The 23,627-nt window shown below is 41.0% G+C and overlaps 4 protein-coding genes across 12 annotated transcripts in view; 2 read left to right on the forward strand and 2 right to left on the reverse strand.

The window, feature by feature from the left end:
• Positions 1-1,755: 1,755 nt before the first annotated feature.
• Positions 1,756-8,263, reverse strand: PIH1D2 (PIH1 domain containing 2). 4 transcript variants are annotated; one of them, XM_057316971.1, is made up of 8 exons: positions 8,131-8,263; positions 7,747-7,840; positions 7,542-7,625; positions 6,582-6,800; positions 5,865-5,988; positions 5,241-5,486; positions 3,976-4,235; positions 1,756-2,118 (listed from the first exon to the last, which is right to left on the reverse strand). In XM_057316971.1, the coding sequence occupies exons 4-8, from the start codon at positions 6,756-6,758 to the stop codon at positions 1,984-1,986; spliced, it is 942 nt and encodes a 313-aa protein (XP_057172954.1). In that variant the 5' UTR covers positions 6,759-6,800; positions 7,542-7,625; positions 7,747-7,840; positions 8,131-8,263; the 3' UTR covers positions 1,756-1,983. The 4 variants fall into 4 exon arrangements, with proteins under 4 accessions (XP_057172954.1, XP_057172955.1, XP_057172956.1 ...); XM_057316972.1 differs by having other exon boundaries at positions 7,711-7,840; XM_057316973.1 differs by having other exon boundaries at positions 3,976-4,166; positions 7,542-7,840.
• On the forward strand, positions 7,834-16,363 carry NKAPD1 (NKAP domain containing 1). Of its 4 annotated transcripts, none has more exons than XM_026505756.4 (6): positions 7,834-7,930; positions 9,122-9,198; positions 10,211-10,311; positions 11,817-11,966; positions 13,254-13,307; positions 13,951-16,363. In XM_026505756.4, the coding sequence occupies exons 2-6, from the start codon at positions 9,130-9,132 to the stop codon at positions 14,456-14,458; spliced, it is 882 nt and encodes a 293-aa protein (XP_026361541.2). In that variant the 5' UTR covers positions 7,834-7,930; positions 9,122-9,129; the 3' UTR covers positions 14,459-16,363. The 4 variants fall into 4 exon arrangements, with proteins under 4 accessions (XP_026361541.2, XP_026361538.2, XP_044242594.2 ...); XM_026505753.4 differs by having other exon boundaries at positions 7,836-8,499; XM_044386659.3 differs by having other exon boundaries at positions 7,843-7,930; positions 13,954-16,363.
• A 205-nt stretch (positions 16,364-16,568) lies between these two features.
• Positions 16,569-18,609, reverse strand: TIMM8B (translocase of inner mitochondrial membrane 8 homolog B). Its single transcript, XM_026505762.4, has 2 exons — positions 18,480-18,609; positions 16,569-16,964 (listed from the first exon to the last, which is right to left on the reverse strand). The coding sequence occupies exons 1-2, from the start codon at positions 18,561-18,563 to the stop codon at positions 16,797-16,799; spliced, it is 252 nt and encodes an 83-aa protein (XP_026361547.1). The 5' UTR covers positions 18,564-18,609; the 3' UTR covers positions 16,569-16,796.
• Positions 18,610-18,671: 62 nt separating this feature from the next.
• Positions 18,672-23,627, forward strand: part of LOC113260049 (carotenoid-cleaving dioxygenase, mitochondrial) — a 112,764-nt gene continuing 107,808 nt past the window's right edge. The window contains exons 1-3 of one of the 3 annotated variants that reach the window (XM_026505749.4): positions 18,683-18,802; positions 21,670-21,786; positions 23,214-23,358. In XM_026505749.4, the coding sequence (XP_026361534.1) occupies positions 18,751-18,802; positions 21,670-21,786; positions 23,214-23,358 (314 nt within the window). In that variant the 5' untranslated portion in view covers positions 18,683-18,750. Of the gene's footprint in view, positions 18,803-21,669; positions 21,787-23,213; positions 23,359-23,627 lie in introns of all 3 variants that reach the window. The other 2 variants (XM_026505746.4, XM_026505750.4) reach the window with 2 other exon arrangements.

The raw sequence follows: 23,627 nt of genomic DNA on the forward strand, positions 1-23,627 counted from the left end.
CTAGCCTGAGAGATCATATGAATGTGTTGCAAGCAGTCCTCCTCACCTAGTCATGCATGAACCCTGGAATACATGGGAAAATAATCACTATTGATAATGTGAAATCAAGTTTGTAGGGGCACCTGGGTGGCTCAGTCGGTTGAGTGTCTGACTCTTGGTTTCAGCTCAGGTCATGATCTCCAAGTGGTGAGACTTAGCCCCGCACTGGGGGTGTTTGCCTCTCCTCTCCCTCTGCCCTTTCCCCCACTCACACACACACTCTCAAATAAATCTTTAAATAAATTAATAAAACCAAGCTTGTAGAAAAATCTAGTCTCTAAATCAAGGATAATTAATGTCCATCTCAAATAATTTCCAGTTTCAAGGAAAAAAATCTTGGTAAGATTCAGATTAAACTACTCCACAGTTAGTAATGTTCTTCCTGGGCAAAGTTTTGCATTTTTGGGGAGAGGGAGGAGAAGGAGAGTTTTTATGAATATAAAAATCCATTGAAATAAGTAAAATATTTTGGAAAATAACAAGGATGTAAATTTAAAATGAAGCATGCTAGATCTTGATAAGCATTTTACTAATGAGTACACAAACACACAGCTGCTGACAAAAGTAACACCCAAGTGCAGAAAAGTGCCAGAGCAGAGATTCAACTAGCTCTACGTGGTTAGGTATGGGGTTTCTAGGACAAGTATTGACAGTGATTTTGTAGAAGAGAAGGCAAGGTGAAAGCATGTCAAGTTTTTTTGAGGGATGAGAATATAACAGGTGTGTTAACTTTAGGACATGATACAGTTCTAGAACGTTTTCAGATGGTAAATTATCCTATTGCTGGGAGAATGCAAATCCAGACCAGGCTTAAGAAAATGATACTTGTCTTTAAATATCACATATCAATTGTTTCTATTCTATATATTGTATTAGTTTCTAAAGTTAAAAAGCTTTAAAATTAATAAGGACTTTAAAGACCTTATGTTGAACTAGAAACTATTACAAGGAAGCTGTACTGTATCTAGGAAAGATGATTAAGGATGTTTAAAGTTTGATGTGAACATCAAAGTTAATACCTTTGAATGGAAGTTGATAAATACGTCACTTCTGTCTTTTTAAAATTATTTTCATAGGAGAAAGGCACTTGTCCCAAAGTCACATTCTTTTTCTTACGGTTAGATGTATTTTGCATCTTCTGTACAATAACATCCTGTTATTGTTACTGCATCATTGTATCCAGTCCACAGACAAGTCCAGATTCGTTATTAAAAAATCTGTCTGGGTAGCTTGGACTCTTCCCATTGGAACTGTTTTACAGAAATACAGAGGTTCGTAGAAGCATAAATTTGTATATTACTACATTGGTCCTGTAACTTTATAGCTAGAGGAAACTTCCACTGCTTCAGTTCTTCTTGGTAATAGAAAATTTACACAGTCTGGGATTTATTTCTGATGCAAAAATTTGCTAGAGACACCAAGTAAACCAGAATTTCAACCAGTAAACCAAGAATTTTCACAATTTAGGGGTGCCTGGGTGGCTCATTTGTTGTGTCTGCCTTTGGCTCAGGCCATGAGCCCCCGCTCAGCGGAAAGCCTGCTTCTCCCTCTCCCACTCCCCTTGCTTATGTTTCCTCTTTCGCTGTCTCTCTGTGTCAAATAAATAAATAAAAATCTTAAAAAAAAATTTTCCCACAATTTACTTGGAAACAGAATTTTCCCAAATGACAAATTTGTTACTTTAAGACCATTAGAAATAGCTTCAAAACAAGTATATCATGGTAATACCGTTTTAATAGTTTCTGCTTCTAGCCAAGTTTGAGAAGGAGAAAGAGTTAAAAAAAAAAGATAAACATAAGTTGATGAGAAAACCTCATTCCTTCAAAAAGAACTCTTAGAAAATACTAGTGTTTAAGGTAAACCACCACCTCTTCACCCATAATGAAGGTCCTATCATTCACAGGCCTTTAGCACTGAAAACCGAAAGCAGATGATGCTCTTGACTCACACCAACGGCATTGTGATGATTAATGTAGCTTTCTCTTTGATAAACTTGGCTGTAGTCATTTCAGTATCCACAGATTCTGGAAGATTCAGATGTAATCTGTACTTCTCAGAGACCTCAATCAATAAGTCATCCTAAGAATAACAAACCAAAGTATTTTAAAAGATGAAATTAGGAAGTATTTCCTGGTTAAAATATGTGTTACTGGATTATTCCCAGTTATTCACTCCTTTCCCGTAAGAGGAGGATCTCTTTGCCTAACAATGAGCTGTACGTTTGCTGTTGTAACTCCCTGAGGTTTTGAGGTTTTTTGTTACTGCTGCTCAATACATCAAATTTAACTGATACAGTGCCATAAATTGGGTGTCGCCATCCTAGATTATGTGGCATTGACTTTGTGGCTGACCAGCAAACAGTGAGGAAAATGTACTGGCAATAGGAAAAATGGTGATCCATGTTTTATAGTGATAAAGCCCTCAGTAAAACCAGCACAGTAATTTTAAAGACATGTGACTGTACCTCGTTAATTTGTGGCTTTAGGTAAAGAAGTGTGAAAATAGAATGTTGGTAACATGCATTATTTCTGTTGGCTACATTTAATAAGCTACTATAAAAAGAGATGAGCTTAGAAAAGAATTTCCCAGTTTGCAAGTAGGATTAAAAGAATATACAAAGCCCAGAAATTCTAAGACTTCAGGACAGAGAAATGGAACTAATTTTTATTTTAAACCAGTAAAAAATAAAATTGAGAATTTATTTCTTAGCAACAAAGGCTGATTAAGACAGCCTAGAAGTGAAGATTGAATCACACATCATATTCTTTGTTAAAACCTCTAACTGGATTAAGGTGGAGCTCAGTCAATCCTTACATTTGGCTCAAATGACAGTAATTAAGTAAAAAAAGACAGGCCATTGAAAAACGGACATGTCTAATAAAGAATTGTGGGGTGTGGCACTGATTGGAATTGAAGAAATAAAATGCTACCAGCCTAGACTGAAACATTTAAAATGATCTTTGGACCCCCAACATTCCAATAGCCTGTAACAGGGTGAGTAAACTGCTCAGCACGTAAGGATGGCATATTCTCCAATGTTCTTTTCTGATGTGGCCAGTGTGGGTAAAAGGGAAACACCACCCAAAAAAATGCAGCTGAAAGTCATGGAAAACAATGGAACTAGGGGGCTAGGTAATCAAGGAATCTTGTAATGGGACCTAACCAATAACTTCCTCTACTTCCAGGAAAGGGACCCTCACAATATCTGCCTACTAGGATTTCAGAATTACGGTGCCCAATAGCTGCTGCGTGCCTCCTGTTTTCCCCATTTCCAAACTGCGACTTGTTACTTATGGTTATCCCCTCTCCATTCCACATTGTATGGTGCATGCGGCTATGGCAGTAGATGACTTGTCTTTGTAGTTCATAGATCTGTGGTTCAAGAGGAGAATGCAGTTTACAATGGCAAAATCCTGTATTTTAGAGTCTGATACTGGGATTGGAGATGCCTTTCTTGGGGAAAGGAGCAAATATTTGTGACCTTGAGAGTGGACTGTGATAAATTGTAGGAATTTTGCCAATTTTTTGCTCTTCTTCTGTTAGAGGATTATACATCTTTGCCATTTGAATTCCTGTGACTACCTGTGAGAATATTCTTCCCAGCCCAGTTGATGTAGGATTTGGCCTTGTGCCTTAACTTTGGCCAACAGAATGAGAGTAAAAGTGATATATACTATGTCTGAGAGAAGGTTGTAGGATCCAATGCATGGCTTGGTCATTTCTATTTTCCCTTTTCCATGAGAATGGCATATCTTCAGATGGGCATTACTCCTTCACCTGTATCTTGAAATGTGCAAGACTCCTGGAACAGAGGCCTACCTGACATACAACCTGAGCAAATTGCTATAAACCACCAAGACTGTGGAGTTTGTTACTATAGCATAATATAGTAAATGTTGACTAATTCAAATTTACAGTATTACCTGTTCGACTTACCTCAGAAACACTAAGTTCACAGAGAGATACTGAATTAATACCAGGTAATTCAACTTTTATTTCAATTTCCAGAGGTTTCTCATTCTGGTCAGCCACAATTTTTAATTCATAGGCTGGTTCCTTCATCTCTACCTGGATCTCTGTACTGGAAATCTCCTCAATCAGACACCTTGTTTTGCTTGAAACTTCACCTTTTGGCAATAAAAGCTGAAAGTGATCTGGATTGCTCGCAGTACTACTTATCTGTTCAAGGGTTAGTTCTTATGGGAGAAAAGGCCGGGGGGAGGGGTGGAGATGAAATCACAAAATTAATCAACAACATAAAATACTATCAGGCTATGAACTGTAATATATGTGGCATTAGCCAAAACGGCAGATAAAGCTGAAGCTAATTTAGTTTGGGAATCTTAAAAGAATCTTTTTTTTTTTTTAAAGATTTTATTTATTTATTTGACAGAGAGAGACAGCCAGCGAGAGACGGAACACAAGCAGGGGGGGTGGGAGAGGAAGAAGCAGGCTCCCAGCAGAGGAGCCTGACGCGGGGCTCTATCCCAGATCGCCGGGACCACGCCCTGAGCCCAAGGCAGACGCTCAACGACTGAGCCACCCAGGCGCCCCAGAATCTTAATCTTAAACCTGGGGCACCTGGGTGGCTCAGTCAGGTTAAGTGTCTGACTCTTGATTTAAGTTCAGGTAATGACCTCAGGGTTGTGAGATGGAGCCCCGAGCTGGGCTCCGTGCTTAGCAGGGAGTTTGCTTGAGCGTCTCTCTCTCTCTCTCTCTCTGCCCCTGCCCCCCCCAACCCCCCCTGCATGCTCTCTCAAATAAATAAATAAAATATTTTTTTAAAATAAAATCTTAAAAAGATAATCTTAAACCAAGAACTTGGTTAAAAAGTTTGCAGTATTTAGGGGCGCCTGTGTGGCTCAGTTAAGCGTCTGCCTTTGGTTCAGGATCGATGGGATTGAGCCCCATATCGGGCTCCTCCACTGGGAGCCTGTTTCTTCCTTTCCCACTCCCCCTGCTTGTGTTCCCTCTCTTACTGGCTGTCTCTGTGTCCAATAAATAAAATCTTAAAAAAAAAAAAAGTTTGCAGGATTTACAAATCTTTAAGGACATGTTAATATTTCTAATATCTAATCTTTATATTTTTCTATTTTAACTTTCTCATCTTTTAAAATCAAGATTTTTGGTTTGCAAAATGTACAGAGGATGCAAAACAATTTTAAATCAGTTAAATTTTCCATTTACAGTCAATAACTTACCCTTTCTCATTTTCTCTCTTAAATCTGTGGGGTCAGCTTGCATTCCCATCAGATTTTGTTTCATCCTTTGAATGCTTCCTTTTATTCTAAATTTAGTGATACTGTAAAAGTGTGAGAGAGTGAATTGGAATTGTTCCTCAATGCATTTCATGGCCATCCGTATTAACTGATCTTTTTTCACTTGGTCCTTTTCTGCTGCCTGGAGAACATCAGGATTGTAGGCAACATCGATGACTGTATAAACATCTGTGTGTGTAATTCAGAGGATGTGAAATGAAGACAAGTTGTTTCACTAATGATATTGTCAGGTAATATATTAAGTCATAATCCTGGATAAAGCTAGAAAACATAAATTCTATTCCTGTATGTTTCAGAGATAATCACAATGGTGCTGAATACACAAATCTCCAATTAGAGCATTTCTTGGCATTTTATATGGGTTACTATTAGAAAAACTGAATAGCATTCAATTCATATAAATAAAGGTATGCTTTTTAGTTATTAACTACATTATAACCAAATAAAATATTTTACTTGTAAAGCCTTTTACCAAATAAAATCTGATCCATGCTTATTCCCAATAAAGTTTTTAAAATGTGCTTTCTCTCACTTAATTCTGTGTACCTGATGCTTCCGACATATCTTCTGGTCTGCCAACACTTAGAGGTACTGGATGAGTGGATGACTGGGGAGCTGGGATCCTTTTCCACTGACACAGGTTAATAAAAAGTACTTTTTCCTTTGGTTTCTAAAAAGCAAATAGTTTTGCGTATCTCAAAACCTAGTTTTTTTTTTCATTTTAAAATAATATCCTAAGGGTAACACATCACAGAATTTAAAGAATGAGAATTTTAGTCTCCAAGTAAGCCATTCCATGCATTAAAGCTGTGTTTGAAAATTGTACTGTCACCTGATTTCCTCCAAGCTACTGACTTTTCATCAAGAGTCAGTTGCTGCTCCCAGAGGAACCGGGAGGAAGGGGCACTAATCTAAGCAGCTACTCCGTGTGAATATGACCCTATTTTACCACTTCCTTACCTCCCAGCCAAGTAAGTTCTCTTTATTTGAAAGACCTCCAATTCTACTAGTATGTGTTAAATCAGTACATTACTTTTTTTAATTCTAGTAGAAAATGACTTTGAGATCTCCAAAATATATCAAATGTGAATTTCCCATTCTTACTCCTTCAACATAATCTTCACATTGTTTCACACTTCCTTTAGAGTGGCAGTTCCCCTCAAGTTTTCTTAAAGTAGCAATAGCTAAAGGTAAGTGATTATCTGATTTTTCCAGGATTCTTTCACTCAAGACCTCCCATCCCTCCGTACCAACGCTACATACCAGGATCCTGGTTTGTAGACACAGCTGTGGTTCTGGGGCGGCACAGAGCTGCTTCCCTTCTTTCAGCTGCTGTTGAATGAACTTCTCATAGCTCTCAGGATTACTTTCAGCCAGATCATCTAGGAGGTTCCAGAACTGAGTAACTTGGGTGAGCAGACCCTTTGAGGAAGACTCCATGATTGAGGTAAACAGGCCTCTTGAGTCTGTGGAAAGATAGGACTTGGGGGAGGGGCGGGGAAGTCTGTGTAACTAATGATTCATTTCTTCTTTTGGAGGGGGAGTAACAAACAGGTCAGGAATTGTTTTGGTGGAGTTAGCACCTATGTCTAAAAGACTGTGGCTTGGCACCACTTTTCTTTACCTTATTCTCTAATTATCTAGTCCCCCTTCTTAAGTTCTCAAGTTGTCCTCTCAGACAAGTCCTCACCTCTGCCTAGACTCTCACCAGCACTGAGGGTAGTCTGTTAAAGTCTGTACCCGGTGACCGATTCTCTTGTTCCAATACCCGGGTATTGGCTGACTGGTGCCTCGCCAGTCCTGAAATTGCCAGAAAGCAAAGGAGAATTCCTCATAGCTTAGTAGTTAAAAGCATGGATTCTGGGTCCAGAATGCCTAGATCCCAATCTTTATCATGTACTAGGTGTGGGACCTTGAGCAATGAAGTTATGTATCAGTTTATTCTCCTCAAAGTGAAGACGATAATATCTATCTCGTAGGGTTATTGTGAGAATTAAGTATGTTGATATAGAGAGGTTGAGACACTTCGTATACACGATGAGTATAATATCATCATCTGCGTCTAGAGATAACCTTCCTCTCGCTCCTCTCTCACTGGAGAGACGTCCCATAGCAGCCACAGAATGAGGAAAAGAGGTTTGAGTTCCCCGAATACTATATTAGGGTTAAACTAAACGGGAAGCTTAACTAAAGGACAGTCATCCCAGAGGCCGGCGAACCCACCTCTTCTCTCGGTTCCGTGACAAACCGCTACGCCTGTTACCGGGGTAACCGGACCGGGTACAACATCTAATTGGGTCCGGGAAGCTGCAGGAAGAAAGGATTTTTACATCCAGTTCCGGAATCTTCCCCTTCTGATGTTGGGTTTGCTTTTCAGCTGAGGCAAACCCACTTCTTTTCCAGGAAGGCGCCCGCCTCCTTTCAGCACCTTTCGATCTCTAGAGGATGCTGGAAACCCTCGCCGTGGGAGTCTCTGGGTCTCCTGTAGGTGGGAAGAGTTTCTCCGGAGCACGACTTCCGGCCTGAAAGGGAAGCCCGCTCCCTTGTCTCCCAGACCGATTCCTCCCCCCCACCCTCCCCCAAATCCCCGCCACGCGAGGCTGCGGCGCACGGTATGGGTGTGTTTGTGTGTGTTTGTATGGGGAGGGCGTTTGGAGGGAAGGTTACCGGGAGCTCCGTGGCCGCTGGGGGGCAGGGATCCCGGTGACAGACGGGGGTATTTTCTCTTACACTTGGAAGCCTCACCCCCGCCCCCCCACCCCCCCGGTCCGGGCACTCTGGGTATTTCTTGGGGCCCTGTCGAGGGTTGTACCCGTCCAAAGCGTCCCCATTCCTTTCGGGAGAGCGAAGCCCAAACCTCGGGTCCGTCCCAGAGGAGCGTGAGCGGGGCATGCCCGCGTCAAGCCGGCCGGCCGGATTCCGCGCCGGCGCAGCCTCCGGCCTCGGTCGGGAAAGAGATCTTCCTGTCGGTGTGGGCTGGGGGAAAGGCAGCCGTGGCCTGGGCCACGGGTGAGGGCAGAATAACCGGTGGGAAGGCTGCATTTTCACGAAGGACTCGGGTGAAGCTGCAGAGCTGCCTTTGAGCCCTGACTCCTTGGCTTCCTGGGTCGGAGGAGATCTTGTAATGGAGTGGTTCTTCGTCTCACACTAGCAAGATGCCTGATTTCCTCAGGACCGAGGGGTGAGTGAGCGGTGGGGTGGTTGCACAAAACCGCTGCTGCTACACGCTGAATATCCTTGTCATCTATTTTTGGAGGCTTCTGTAAAAAATAGAAAGTAAAATTCCCCTGAATGGAGAAATTTAGGGCGTCTCTGCATTTGATGTCAAATGTTGACATTTGTGGTCCCTGACGTTGTCAGATCCAGGTATTTGCTTCATCACAAACTAATTTTGAGATTCGAAAGTTGATTTCTGATCTGAACCTTGTTTGCCTTGGGCTCTCTGGCCTGGGGAAACTTATGGCTTAAGGGAATTTCATCCACAAAGTAGAAATGAAGATACTTGCCTCATATAAAACATGGGGTTGTTTTGAGGATTAAATAAAATGGTGCTCTTGAAGGCACTTAATTCTGTGCAGTTTGAAAGAACTTGGATGTCCACTATCTTACTGTACATTCATCTGCACTTTAGTGTGGTCAGGCATTTTCCCCTTTTAAGGGAGAAGGGAAAACTACCCCTCAGGACTTCTGACTTCTTGTTCAGTGATCTTTCCTTTACTTCATGCTTCTTTATAAACTGTAATAAAAGATAAGGTAATAAAGGAAATTATTGTTATTAAATGTTATTTATTGATTTATTTTAGATTGAAGAATGTCCCGTGTTCCATTGGGGAAAGTCCTCCTGAGGAATGTCATCCGGCACACAGATGCTCACAATAAGGTGAGAGGTACAATCTGTTTATTCCTCAACATTTATTGGAGGCATACAGTGTGCCAAGCATGATTTTGGTAGTTTGGAGATACAAAGATGAATAAAATAGATAATTACAATCAATTTGATAAGTACTATAATAGAGACATATACAAGGTACTTCAGTGCACTGAGGAAGGAACAGTGAAGTCTGCCTTGGGAAATTAGGAAAGGCTTCACAGAATGCGTGGTATTTCAGCTGCTATCTTTGAACTAGTTCTTGAACAGGTTCAATTTACCAGGTGTAAAAGATCATTCCAGACAGAACATCATGTACTCCTAGGGCAACAAAGAAAAGCATGAAGCACTTGGGGTGTGGCAAGAAAGCCTGTGCATCTGGAAAGCAGGGAATGTTGGGGGGTGGGTAGTGACAGAAGATGAAGCTCAAGTGGTAAATTAGAATTGGATTGTGATGCTTGGAGATTAGACTTTAACCTCTAAAACGGTAAAGAAGCTATCAAATGTTAAGTACGGTGTGACATGATTGTATTTATATTTTAGAAAGATGATTTGTTAGCTGGGTAGGGGATGATAGATCAGATGGAAGGAAACAGGAGAGACACCAGTTAGGCAGTTGCAGTGCTCCAGGTGATGGATGATGAGGAGTTCACATGGAAACAGTGACAGTAGGGATGAAGATGAGGAATTCAGGAGATAGAATCCAAAGGATTTGGTGACTAATTTAAACATAAAGGGTTATCATTTGATAATTGCAGCATAGTTGCAAAATTAATAAGGTGATAAGAGAGTCCATGCAGGGTTAAAAAGTTCTCCTGTTGCTGCAGAATTCTACATATTTGAGATTCACTGGGTCGGATTATTTAGCCATTCTAGAGAATCCTGAATTTGTTTCCCAGGTTCCTGATTATAATGCAGTCTGTAGTCTGTAATACAAAAATTAGTGCAGAGTATATTGTCAGTTTTCTGTGATATAAAATATTGTTTTTGGTAATTATGTTTCTTTTCTTTTAAAAAAATCTAGATTCAGGAGGAATCAGATATGTGGAAAATAAGAGAACTGGAGAAACAGATGGAAGATGCTTACCGGGGGACCAAAAGGAAAATGTTACCCAGTAGTTCAAGGTGAAGTTGGAGCTCTAAGAACCAAAATAATTCAGATCTTGTTCACAACCATCAACTTTCATTTAAAAGCATTTTAGTATGCTAAAGGTAGATGAGTTCAGTTCTGTGCATTTTTAAGTCTTCCTTCCTTCATAAATCTAGACCCAAGCATAAAGGTAATGGCTATGATGCATATGGCTTAACTCTTAGTATTTATTTGCAGTGGGGAATTTAAAAAAATTCTACCTTGAACAACTTTAAGGATTCTGTGTATTTTGACCTTGTCTGGTGTCTTGTAAGATTTTCTGTTGCTATCTTATGGTCACTTAGCTATCATTTACTCCTTTTCCCTATTAGTCTTTGATTCTCTCTCAGCCTTTTCTTTAGCCCATCTACTTCCTGCGTTCACCAAGTCACACAGCTTTTCACGTTACCTTTTTAATAATTTCAGTGTGAATATGCAGGATTATGCAGGCTTAGTTGTCTTGTTTGTGGAGGTATAGTATTGAGTATTGAGAACATTTCTTGGGCTTTCATATGCCTGTTAGTGTAGAGCTGTGTGTATGAAAAATGACTGTAGTAATAATGCCGATTTCTAAAGTCACCCAGGGAAATAGTTAATTGTGAGATACTTAGAGAGAGTGAGTGTGTCTGTGTAGTACTCAGGCTTAGGAGTGTGATTGACTGTATGTGTGAAGGGCTTTAGGCAAGAAAGTGTTCAGGGTATCCAAGGTAAGGAAGGCAGAGTCTCAGTATAAAAATAAATATCTTTGCAGTCTGTTTTCTTGCTGAAGATGGTCCTTTGAGAATTTAGAAGTAAAGTTAGTGCAGATGATAATTTGTCTTCTATTGGTTGTTCAATTCCAAGTGGCATTTCCAGGAACAAAATGTTGTTTTTAGAGTGAATTATTGATACCTGTCATGGTCTAATAAATCTTTAAAACATAATCTTTTTAGGGGCAGGGATTCTGATTGTCTCATTCCCTGCAGCTTGAATGGCACCTAGCATATAGGAGGCCCTTAAACATTTTTGATAATTGATTAGCTTGCTTAGTGACTTGTTAGTGGACCTTGTAAGCACAGGCTATATCTGTGGTTCTCAACTATTTTTCTGCTCCAGCGTACTCATGGGTTAGGCCTTGCTCCTAATATTACTATGATCTCACTATAGCAAGTTGCTGGTTTTTGGGGAAGGGTGTATGTCCCCACCTGTGACTATGCTCTGCTTCCCTCTTTGCATGTCCTCCTACTTCAGAATCAGTGAGTGAGCTATAGCATTGCCACAGTCCATAAGTCATTTTGTCTGTATTCTGCAATAGGATGGGTAGTAATGGTCATATTTTCACTGGACAACTGTACAGACTTATAGAGAGGAACAGATCATGTCTTTTTACATTTTTTTTTCAACGCTAACTCAAGGTTTTATTTCCCTCTTAGCTTGTTCAGTGGGTTTTGTGCATGACATTCCATAAAGGAACCTCACAGATTGCTTCTAAATGTAAAAATTCTTCTGTTTTTCCTTATAGCCGGATGCGTAGTGATGGTTTTGATGAAGAAAGTCAAAGAGACTATTGGAGGCCAAAGAATGAAATTTCTGGGGCACTGGAAGATGATTTTCTTAAGGCTAAATCCTGGAATAAGAAGTTATATGATTATGAAGCTAATATGCCAGACAGGTTTGTGACCAAATTTTTGTGACCATTCATAATATTTGGCCTAAGAATGTGTATTTTTAAAAATTAATTCTCTCTAGAAAAACTTGCACACAAATGTTCATAGCATAATTATAATGGCCAAAAAGTAAAAACCCAAATGTTTATCAACTGATGAATGGATAAACAAAATGCAGTACAGTAGTCCGCCCTTACATTCATGGGGGATATGTTCCAAGACCCCCAGTGGTTACCTAAATCTGTGAATAGTACTGAACCCTATGTATACTGTGTTTTTTCCTGTACATACATACCTATGATAAAGTTTAATTTCTAATTTGGGGACAGTAAGAGAGTAACAATAGCTAAAAATAGAATGATTATAACAATATACTGTAATAAAATTTATGTGAATGTCATCTCAAATATTTTATTTGTACTGTACTCTTGTGAGGATGTGAGATGATAAAATGCCTACGTGATAAGATGAAGTGAGGTCAGTGAGGTAGGCATTTTGATGTAGCATTAGGCTATTCCTGACCTCTGACAATATGACAGAAGGAGGGGGATTTGCTTCCAGAAAACAAAACTGCAGATAAGGGGGGACTAATGGAATGTTATTTGATGATAAAAGGAATAAAGTACTGATAAGTGCTACCATATGGATGAGCCTTGGAAACAGGTGAAAAAAGCCAGACAGAAAGACCACTTATTATGATTCTATTTATATGATATGTCCAGAATAGGCAAATCCATAGAGACGGAAATTAAATTTGTGGTTGCCATGGGCTACAGGAGAGGGAGGAATGGAGAGTGACTGCTAAGGGATGGAGTTCCTTTTTGGGTGATGAAAATGTTCTGAAATTAGATAGTGGTGATGGTTGCACAACTCTGAATATACTAAAAGCCACTGAACTGTACACTTTAAAAGGGTGAATTTAATGGTATAGGAATTACACCTCAATAAAATTGCTATGTAAAAAAAAAATTGTCCCATTGTGGACAGCATTTTTACAAGTTTTTGGAGAAGTACTTCACAGCTAAAGAGCAGAATAGAAGAGTTCCTTAGTGTTTCTTAAGAATGGCAAGTTCTCTTACAAATGGACAAAAGAATGCTTTGTGTCTGAAATGATAACACGCAGTACAGAAAATGTAGCCAACTAAGTTCCTGAGCTTAAGGTGGGGTTGGCTGTACCATATCTTTATTTTCTGTGTTCTGTGTGGATGTCTGTATGTCTAATTTTTTTTCTAATTTTCAAAAATGTATGCATTGCTTTAATAATACATGTAATGAAATATGTCATCTTACAGATGGGGTCACAGTGGTTATAAGGAGTTATACCCTGAAGAATTTGAAACAGACAGGTAAGGCCGATAGGCTTACTGAAAAAAAAAAAAAAAAGCTGAAAGCTCTAAGATTAATTCCAAGTCTGAACTATAAGTTGGGTTCCTAATTTTACAAAGGAGATAACGTTTGCCATTAACAATGTAACTAGAAAAATAATAGGCAATTTAATTGGGACATAATTGGTATTTTGCCTTTTCCTGATTAATACTCTGCATACATATATAGCATTTAGATTTTTATACATAGTATCCATACAGTAACTCAGTTTGGCAGATTAGAATTTTTATCTTCATTTTAAGAAAACAAAATGAGGAAACAAAACTCAGAGTGATAAAGTCTCATAGTAACCCTATGTCAAAGCTCTTAGTTAAAATTCAGATGTTAACCCCAACTTTTTTTTTTTTAAAGATTTTATTTATTTATTTGATAGAGCACGAACAGGGGGAGGGGTGGAGGTAGAAGCAGACTTCCTGCTGAGCGGGAGCCTGATGTGTGGCTCATTCCCAGGACCCCGAGATCATGACCTGAGCTGAAGGCAGACGCTCAACCAACTGAGCCACTCAGGTGCCCCTAACCCCAACTTCTGTCTGGAATGTAGAATACTAAAATATAAATACACTTTTTATTTTCTATAGTAAAGCGGTTTTTCTTTTTTGTTAGTAGTGATCAGCAAGATATTACCAATGGAAAAAAAACATCTCCCCAAGTAAAATCGTCTACCCATGAGTCTCACAAACACAAGAAGTCAAAGAAATCTCACAAAAAAAAGCAGAAAAAAAAGTCACACAAAAAACAGAAGAAAAGCAAAAAAGAAGCCACAGATATAACAGCAGATTCCTCAAGCGAGTTCTCTGAAGAAACTGGGGCTTCTAGTACCAGGAAAAGGAAACAACCACATAAGCGCAAGAAAAAATCCAGGAAAAAGTCTCTCAAAAAATCTGCTTTATTCTTGGATGGAGAAAGTGACACTTCCCAGTCGTATGATTCCGCATCCAGCAGTTCTGAGGAAGGTGAGGAAAGAGACACTAAGAAAACCAAAAGGAAAAAGAGAGAGAAAAAAGTCCATATCCCTGTAGTTAACAATGAAATACAGGAAAGGACAAACAAACGCACAAATTGGAAAGTGGCTACAGATGAAAGGTCTGCAGAGAGTTCAGAGGATGACTAAATGAGAAGGAGACATTCTCCATTTCCCATCTGACTGGTTACTTACAGCTCTTCCACCTTGGGGTTTTGCCAGTGACTCTGTTGCCCGGCACAGGGGCCCTGAGGTCAGAGCTGTCCTGTGCCATCGATCTACGTTCTGACAGACTTCATATCTTCTATTTTGGCCTGTTAAACTTGATCCTCTTATTGTTAATAGGGAATCTGGTATTTTGTTATGAAGTTTTCTTGAAGAGATTATTTTTTGCAATTAATCACATTTAGGGTAGAGTGCGTATACAGCAAATTAAAGGACCCAGAAAGCTGAATCCCAATAACGACCTGGGTACACCAATTGGGATGTTGAATTTGGGGAAAGCAAGGGCTGGGATCAAGAGGTGGATTGGAACTGGTGCTGTGTAGAATGTTGTAAGGGAACATCGTGTTGCTCTGTTTGTATAGCAGGTGCCACAACTTTTTTTGTCTTCAGCCTTGGTGCTTTGATCTTTCTGTATTTTGGCCTCATAGATGTGGTCCGGTTTATTTAATGAGAAAATGAGTATAAGAGCAAAACAGTTTTCCTTCATGATAACATCCATAGACAGCTGTTATTATGAGACTAGGGTTTTCTGTCAAATTTCCCTGCTGGACAGGGTCTGTGGCTACACTCAGTCTACCCCCTAAACATGGTAATTGATTTAGTAAATGGTTTTCTACTTCCATTGATGTATATTGCCTAAATGGACTTGTGTTCAAAATTATTTCTTCAGTTGTTTTGGGTAAGTCCTCAACAAAACGGGATAAAATTAGGAATTAGTCATGCTGTCTAATGGTGCTCTGAACAGGATTCAGGGTAGCAACTGCCATTTAAATATTATCTTCCTTGTTCATTTCTAAATCTATTAATGAATTTTAGATTTTCCCTGAAACTAGGTTGAATCAGTTCCAGAATGAAACAGGCTTCTCAGGGACGCACCCACTTCTTCCCAGTCTGCCTTCCGATTAAAGCACCAAGCAGAGACCATATTATTTCCCTTTGCTATATACTGTGATTCCTACTGTTAATTCTTAAGAAACCAAAATATCACGAAAAAAGGCTGGCAGAACACAAGTGAATTTTTTCATTATGACAGAATATCAAGTGACATCGTTTTTCTTGGTTGTCACTTCATGGGCTGAGTAGAAAGCTTGAAAACTCAGACTTTTGACTTTGGTTCTGCCACTAATTAGTTATGAGGTCTGGAAAAGGTAAGTTAACCTCCCTGGCCTTACTTTCCCCTTGTGTAATATAGAAATACTTCATGGTAGCATGACAGTGTAAGACACCAGCAATAGAATATAACTGTAACAACATTCCATGAGGTGGTAATATTTTACAGTTCTAACTACTAAATTTGTTCTCCTTACAGAACAGATGTCTAATAAAGTGTTTAGTCTCAAAATACATGGTTGGCTAGAGGTTCCCTATCCCTTGATTATAAGCAGGTGCTACCTTTGGGGATATTTACTTGAAATATCAATACTTTGGTACTCAATTGTCAATGTTCCATGGCGTATATTTTTATCTTTGGGATTAGTAGGGGCCCAAGGTGGGGAAAACAGTCTGTAATTACTACCTCTTAACCTAAAGACAAATTATTTTGTTCTTGGAATAAGTGAAATCTTTGTTGGAAGGAGTTTTCAGCACGTATTTTTTTTAGCATTGTTTCTGTGCTATAAAAGTACTGATTCTAGCACAGACTCAGGAAGATGGGCCAGTGGAACAAGGCATCTCCAGGAAGTTGGTTCTACTTCAGTCTTGACCTTCCCTTCCTCCCATACTAGCAGGCCTATTTCTTTCCCAAGAATACACACCTTGCCTGTTTTGTTTTTTGCCATGTTTACTTTTTCTTGGTCATGTATAAGCAATAAAGCTGTTTTCTGTTCCTCACCTTTCTCAACCCCAATCTCTCTTCTATACCTTAGGCTAAAAAGTCTTTGATGGTTCTTCAAGCCCCCTTAAATATGGCTTAGGATGGCCCTTCAAAACCTAAGATCTCTTGTTTGCACTATGGGTCTTGGAACATACTTCTAGTGTTCCTGCCAGTCAGAGATCTCTATATTAAATCCTAAAATGGGATTAAGAAAAAAAAGAGTCACAGAATTCACATTTATTGAATAATTGTTGTGATAAAACATGGAATTTCTGAATTCCAAATAAATAAATTTCATTTTTGAACATTTGATCTGTTACTTTTTAGCACCAACAGGCTTGGTAACAGCCTCAAGTTCACCTGACAACAGGCTGACAATCTTCCCCCACTGGCCCTTCAATCTGCTTTAACAATAAGTCCTTTGCTTCTGTCATTCTCCCAGGAGAAGGCTTACTGCCCTCCTTTCTGTACAATCTGGGCAAACCGACTGGTGATGGCAAGAGTAGTGTCAATGAAGCGGTCCACACAGCTAGAGAGACAATTTTCAGTGCGAGAGTCTAGGCGATTCCCTGGCTTCTCCACACATTTATCCCAGCACAGCTCCATGAAGTGATGCACCTAAGAGGAAAGAAAATTAGTAACCACCGCTGTCTCCATAGAGGTCTGTCAACTTTATTTCCTTCCCGTTTTTCTCATTTTCTGTCACCTGACTTAAACCATTCTTCCAATCAACAAACCATGGGCTCTCCTCTTTCCTCACTTCCTAATTTGTCATTAGTATGGTCCAAATCCTTGTTCCTACATTGCGATATTCCTTTATCCTTTCTGTTTCTGTTTTTCTTCTTAGTAATTAAAAATAACTTTCTATCAAGTCCCCCCGTGCTTAATGCACAATTCCTGTTAGCCACCCAGCGCAGCCCATTACTTAACCATCAACCTGTTATGCTTCAAGGAAGTACATGCACAGCACACACGATGTGCCTTAATATTCCTGGAATGCCCTACCTAAAGATTTTTCCCATTCTTCAAAATAGTTCAAATTTTCACCTCCTTGAGGGCCACTGTCTATTTTTTCTGATTGTGTTGAGGCCTTAATCAGACTGTAAATTTTCAGGGAGGGTTAGTATCTTTTATATTTCCAAGTTGCACCAGTGTAAGCTGGGCAGGTATGGTACCAATTAATTTCCCCCAAAACCACTGCTCTCCTGTCATTCCAAACTTATCCCTTACAGACCAGTTCTTAAGTTCTAAACCTTTTTAGGGTCATGGACACGTTTGGGAATCCAATGAAGGTTATGGATCCTCTCCATAAAAATGCACATAACAGGTACAGAAAATGTGTTTTTGCTATTTAATCCTCCGCGAACACCAACCCCTCCCCGAGAAGGGGGGGGACTATTTACTAACGGCTTCATTTTGGGAGACAGGGTTTACTAAGTCAGTCAGTACTTTCTGCGGTCCTAAAATATGACTTTTCTCCGTTTGAGGCGCGGTTAAGCTATTAGTCACGCTGCTAGTGGTGGTGCTGCTAGTAAGGGACCACGCCGGGTTTCGAACCATGCCGAAAGGGCTCCAAAACACTTGTTCTAACCTACAGTCCAAATTGATTACTTCATAGCCCACCTTTCTGCATTAACGTTCCACTGCTTTGTCGTTTTCAAATACATGATCGCATATGATCCCTACAGTCCAGTGAGGCAGCAGGAAACTGCACAGCCAAGACCCACAGTGGATGGGTGTCTTGTCTAGTGGCACGCGGCCTGTGAGGGGCCGAGGCAGGATCAGAACCAAGACCTTCCGAAGGCCAAGCCCAGAGAGCTCGCCGCCAAACTAGGTCCCGGTGCCCTTGCGTCGCCCGAACCTTTCTTCTCTGCTTTGCACTTTCTCTTTCCCCCACGCTGGGTGTGCCTAGCGGGCGCCTGAGCACTACTAGTCACCAGAGGCTGCAGTATCTTTTCTGGGAAGAACCGGGCGCGGCAGGAGCGAGCACTGGGCAGTCTCCCCGTGGTGAGGCCGCAGAGCTCTGCTCGTTTTTTCCCAGTGGCTGTCACTTCACGGGCTGAGTAAAAAGTCTGAAAACTCAAACCTGTGCCTCACCCTCCTGTCTCTTCCCCCTGGTCCCTGTCCCCGCACCTGGGCAGTGAACTGCGCCTTCTGCTGTTCGGCCGCCACCAGGCGCTGCAACTCCGCTTCGTCCGCCTCACCCAGCTCCGCCATCGTGGGCCTCCACCTCTGGCCTTCCGACGAGCGTGTGCGCGCATGTGCGGCGGGCGCGCGCCAGCTCCCGACTTCCGGTTTACCAGGCCTTTTCCTGCTCCCTGTTTTCCTGAGTCGTTGGCGGGGGTGGGGGTTGTCGAGTGACTGCTTCCGGGTTGCTGGGTGACCTTGAGCCTTCAGGAGAGAGATGGCGAGTCTCTGGAGGCTGAGTGCCCTGTGCGGTGCGCAAGGAGGCCGAGGTGAGGGGTCCTGGCAGCGGGAGGTTCTTAGCGCAACCTCCAGCCGGGGAAGGTAGTGCGGCAAGGATTTATTTGTCTGCGGGATGGTGAGGCCTCTTAAGCGGGGAATCCCTCCTCCGTCCGGTTGGCCGATCTGGCTCCGGTCTGCACCACAGCGATAACTACCGTTGTCTACGCGCCCAGATGTCCTCCCGAGCGCGTATCTCCCCTGCTCCGGGCTGACACGGCGTTGGGGCAATCTGAAAGAGAGCTCTTGGAAGTTAACCGTTCTGCTGAGGCTGTTCCTAAGAGTTCTTTTTTCGCCCCCTCCCATTCACTGTCCTTAGAATGCGCCCACACCGCATCGGAAAAGTGTGGGGTTAGGCTCTAAGCCCCAGTGCCGGGCCTTGCCCATTTACCCTGGTGTTGGTGGAGAGGGGGTTCTGGAAATCAGTTCGATATGCACTGGACATTTGTTTTATACCAGGCACCATAGTAGGAATGGGATACAGATGTGTATAAAACATAGTTCGTGCCCTTGAAGAGTTTTTTTAATAGGGAAAACACATGTGAACATAATTAAACATAAAGCAAAAACTCTTGTGCTGCATATAAATTGTTATGCCAGTCCAGAGGAAGAACATATTTAGCTCTATGTTTTGGAAGAATTACCCTTAGTTTCTGAAGGAGGTATGTGGGTCTCGAGGATAAGAAAGGCCACAGGGGGAAGGGCATTACAGTTGGAACTACTGGGATGAGCAAAAGTGATGATGAAGGTATAGGAACTGTGAGGTAGGAGAGACAATAAACTAGATATGATTAGAGCGTGAAGTTCAAGGTGAGGAATGAGAGCTGAATCTGGAAAGGTGAACTGGAATCAAAGCAGGGAGGAACTTGTCTTGATAAGGAGTATGCATTTACCTGTTGTGAACAGGACCATTGAAAGATTTGACATAGAGTTGCAGTTTAGATTGGCCACTTGGGTAACACTGTGGTAGACGGCGGTCACAGGAGATGGGACCGGCTAATACACAAGGGAGATGAGATAGGACACTGTTGTAGAAGTGCAGACAAGGATTGTGAGGTCCTAACTTGGAAAGTGGTACAAGAAAGAGCAGATTGTCTCAAGAAATGTTATGGAGATACATCAATTTAGAGGTGTGGGGGGGAGTTTTATATGACTTACAGATTTTTGAGTTAAAGAGTGGCTGGGATGTCGTTAAAGTGGGGAATATGCAAATGGAAGACAAGTTTGGTTGAGAAAGTGAGTTGAAGGATGATTTTAGTTTTTGGCATGGTGGGTTTAAGGATCATGTAGGGTATCTCAGGGGAGAGGCCCAGCAGGCATTTAAACTTCTGAAACACTGGAGAGATAGCAGAGCTGCAGATATAGAATTGGGTGTCATCAGCTTGTAGGGAGTATAAGCTGAATGGACAAAATGGCCAAGGGTGGGCTTAGGACATGAAGAGAGCAATGGGCAGATGATAGAATGTTGGGAAAACATTTAAGAGTGAATGCAGCAGGAGACTGATACAGGATGTCAGAGGATCAAAGGGGGGACTAGAAGAGAGTTCATCAGTAAAGAAGAGAGGAAAGGCCCAATAAGATGAAGACTGAACAGTATTTGTTGGATGTGACCACACAGAGACCATTGGCAACTTAACAGAGCAGTCGTAGTGGGGATAAAATAAGTTTCAGAGTTGAAGAATGATAGGGAAGTGAGGAAGTGGAGGTGATTTAGACAACACTCTTTAAAGTGTTTAAGGAAGCATAGTCGGAAAGAGAAGAAAGGGAGCAGGGGAAGAGTGCGTGGCATTAGAGGACACAGGGTGAAGGGAAGGGTCACATATATTATATCAATCGGGGAAATGGCCAACAGGAAGGAAGGAGAGGTGAAAGACACAGGAGAGAAATTACTTTTTATTGAGTATTTAAGACATTATGGGAATTATGCTGAGCACATTGAGTATTTTAATTTTCAGCAGAGTATTAATGAAGTAAGTGCTACTGTTTTCACTCTACAGATGAGGACATTGAGGCTTAGAGAGCCTGTTTAACTTAATTGCTTATCACCTCACAGCTAGTAAGTGGTGGAGTTGGGTGAGCTTAGGTCTGTTTATTTTTTAACCAAGAGACAGGATCCAAAAGGGGGCAGAAAAGGATGGGTTCAAGAGTACAAGTGGAGGGGTGCGTGGGTGGCTCAGTCGTTTAAGTGTCCGACTCTTGATTTTGGCTTCGGTCGTGATCTCAGGGTTATGAGATTGAACCCCATGTTGGGCTCATGCTGGGTGTGGAGCCTCCTGCAGATTCTTTCTCTTTTGCTCCCTCTGCCCCCCACCACCCCCAAAAGAGAGTACAAGTGGAGAGGGGCACCTGGATGGCTCAGTCAGTAGAGTATGAGACTCTTGATTCGGGGTTTTGAGTTCAAGCCCCACATTCGGTGTAGAGATTACTTAAAAAAAGTACATGTGGAGAGACTGATCTCGAGAAGGAGGATGGTAATAGGTGTGCTTCCCAAACTAGACTAAATTCCTTGAGGACAAAGGCTTTTGTCTCTTGCTGCAGTCTAGAGCATACTCTTACCTGTAGTGAATGTTTGTTGGATGAATAGATGAATACATGGAAAGAGGAAGGAGCTATAATTTACTTTTTAAAATAAGTAGGCGTGCAGCCCTTTACCTAGGTGGTTCATTGATTTTTTGGTCTTTGAGGGGCTACTTTAGTGTGAGCTCATAGCAACTCAGGGAAATAGATACTGTCCTCATTTTGCAGATGAGATGTTATCCCCTGTGTGGGCTTCAGTAGCTTGCTTATGGGTATTTAGAAAAGTCTGTCAGGCCTGTTAAAGGAGAAGTGTTTATGACCTCCTTAATGTCTCTTTCCTCAGCTCTGTTTCTCCGAATCCCGGTGGTCAGACCTGCTCAGGTCTCGGCATTTCTCCAGGACCAGCCTGACCCAGGATGGTGTAGAACACAGCACATTCACCTGTCACCCAACCACTATTGTATGTTTTTCTTCATTGCTCCTGTTTTTTGGGCTCTGGCCCTCTTCATTTGGGCAAATTTTCATGCCTTGGTCAGGACTTGCTGTCTGTGGAACAGAACTCTTAATGTCCAACTCTGTCAAATGAGGACCTACCTAACCTGCACCTTCAGACAGACAATGCCAGCATGGTTGAATGATGCCATTTATACTCCTAGAGAACCTTCTCATCTAAGTCTACTTAAATTTCAGTTTTTTTCTAAAAGAAAATAGCTCTTAGGAACAGTCTGTACAATATAGTCAGTCTTATTTATTTAGCTGATGGAGAGGAGCCAGATACAAATAATTTAGAATAGTAGACAGTTTAAAAAGTCATACATATTTATAGCTGTAATCTACTTGCTTATTTTTATTTAGGTCAATATTAAAATCACATGGCATTTTTTGGGGTGAATATTATAGAAAATCTGTAGGTGAATAATGAGTTAACTCTTAATTTCCAGTTTTAAAGTCTGGAAAGATCTGTATTTTGCAGAGATAAAGACTCCTCTTGACGCTTAAGTCAACAACTTACATACAGTTGCATCTGAGTAATGAGAAATTAGGCAAGTATAGTTTTTCTGCCTTTTAGAATTATTTTATCTTTGAAAAGGTTTTGTTTCTCCATTCCTTTGCTAAGTTCAGTTAAATTTAGCAGAGTTGTTTTAATTTGGAGCATATGGACTGAAGAAAAGCCCCCGAAGTTGTAAACATAGTCTTTACTGTGTGTGTCCTTGTGCATTTTTCTGGAGACTATCTCCATTCTTCCATTAGATTCCCAAAGGGGTCTATAACCAAAAAAAGATAGAGGCTCCTGAAGAACTGTTTAAAGCCTGTTTTGTTTTTCACTTATTTAAAAGGTCTCATGTTCCATATTTGTTTTGGGCTATTTATAAGTAATGGGACAGAAGAAGGACCATGATCCTAAAAATTCGTATCAGAACTTTTTTGAATTGGCTGGTTTAATTTTGTTTTGGAAGTATTTTTATTATTACCTTACTTCTAATTCTAAAGATTAGAAGGTGTAAATAAAAGAGTAGTGTTGTAAAGGAATTCCTCCGGTGGTATTAACTTGTATTCATAAGGTATCTGTCCATTACACTACAGTTCAAGATTGGTAATTCTCCAGAGGTACTTTGTTCATCTTTTTGCCTGTCGGCAAAGCGGGTCAGTCTTCTAATCAATCTGTGTAGGCACGAAGACACCTTGTGTTAAAGAACTTCAAAGAAGGGAGATAGCATCTTTCTCAAGTACCTTCTTTATCTTACTCTCTTGTATGCTCAGAGCTAAGTCTTATATGCATGCCGTTTGCCATTCTGTCAGCTGGGTTATTTTGTGGCAAATACTGAGTATGAGAGATGTGTGTTTCCCCCTTTCAGCTCTTACGAATCTGGTTCCTCCTTTCTGTAGCTGGCTCTAAGGCTGCATCTCTCCACTGGACTGGTGAGAGGGTTGTCAGTGTTTTGCTCCTGGGCCTAATTCCAGCTGCTTATTTGAACCCTGGCTCTGCGATGGACTACTCCCTGGCTGCAGCTCTCACTCTCCACAGTCACTGGCAAGTACAGCAGTCCCTCAGTGTTCCATCGTCTGCGTCGTTTATTAGCTGTGAGCTTGTCTCATTACTGCATATGAGGGAGAAGTTGGTTGAGATACTCAGAACTGTAGATAACTTTAAAACATACATAAAATATTTATATGCCCAGATTTATGTGTCCACCTACCTATTCAGTGTCTTCACTTCCATAGCTAATAGGCATTTTGAATATAGCATGTTATAAAACTGACTTCTTGATCTCCCCCAAATCTCTTCCTCTGGCACTCTTG

The sequence above is a fragment of the Ursus arctos genome, unplaced genomic scaffold (assembly GCF_023065955.2).
Source record: "Ursus arctos isolate Adak ecotype North America unplaced genomic scaffold, UrsArc2.0 scaffold_22, whole genome shotgun sequence".
NCBI lineage: Eukaryota > Metazoa > Chordata > Mammalia > Carnivora > Ursidae > Ursus > Ursus arctos.

Coding starts and splice junctions, on each gene's coding strand:
- PIH1D2 (XM_057316971.1), bottom strand. CDS start 6,758: ATGGAGTCTTCCTCAAAGGGTCTGCTCACCCAAGTTACTCAGTTCTGG. Junction 5,487..5,864: donor AGATATGTCGGAAGCATCAG/GTACACAGAATT, acceptor TTACACACACAG/ATGTTTATACAGTCATCGAT. Junction 2,119..3,975: donor GTGAACTTAGTGTTTCTGAG/GTAAGTCGAACA, acceptor TGTTATTCTTAG/GATGACTTATTGATTGAGGT.
- NKAPD1 (XM_026505756.4), top strand. CDS start 9,130: ATGTCCCGTGTTCCATTGGGGAAAGTCCTCCTGAGGAATGTCATCCGG. Junction 10,312..11,816: donor ATGTTACCCAGTAGTTCAAG/GTGAAGTTGGAG, acceptor TTTTCCTTATAG/CCGGATGCGTAGTGATGGTT. Junction 11,967..13,253: donor GAAGCTAATATGCCAGACAG/GTTTGTGACCAA, acceptor GTCATCTTACAG/ATGGGGTCACAGTGGTTATA.
- TIMM8B (XM_026505762.4), bottom strand. CDS start 18,563: ATGGCGGAGCTGGGTGAGGCGGACGAAGCGGAGTTGCAGCGCCTGGTG. Junction 16,965..18,479: donor AGGCGCAGTTCACTGCCCAG/GTGCGGGGACAG, acceptor CTTTCCTCTTAG/GTGCATCACTTCATGGAGCT.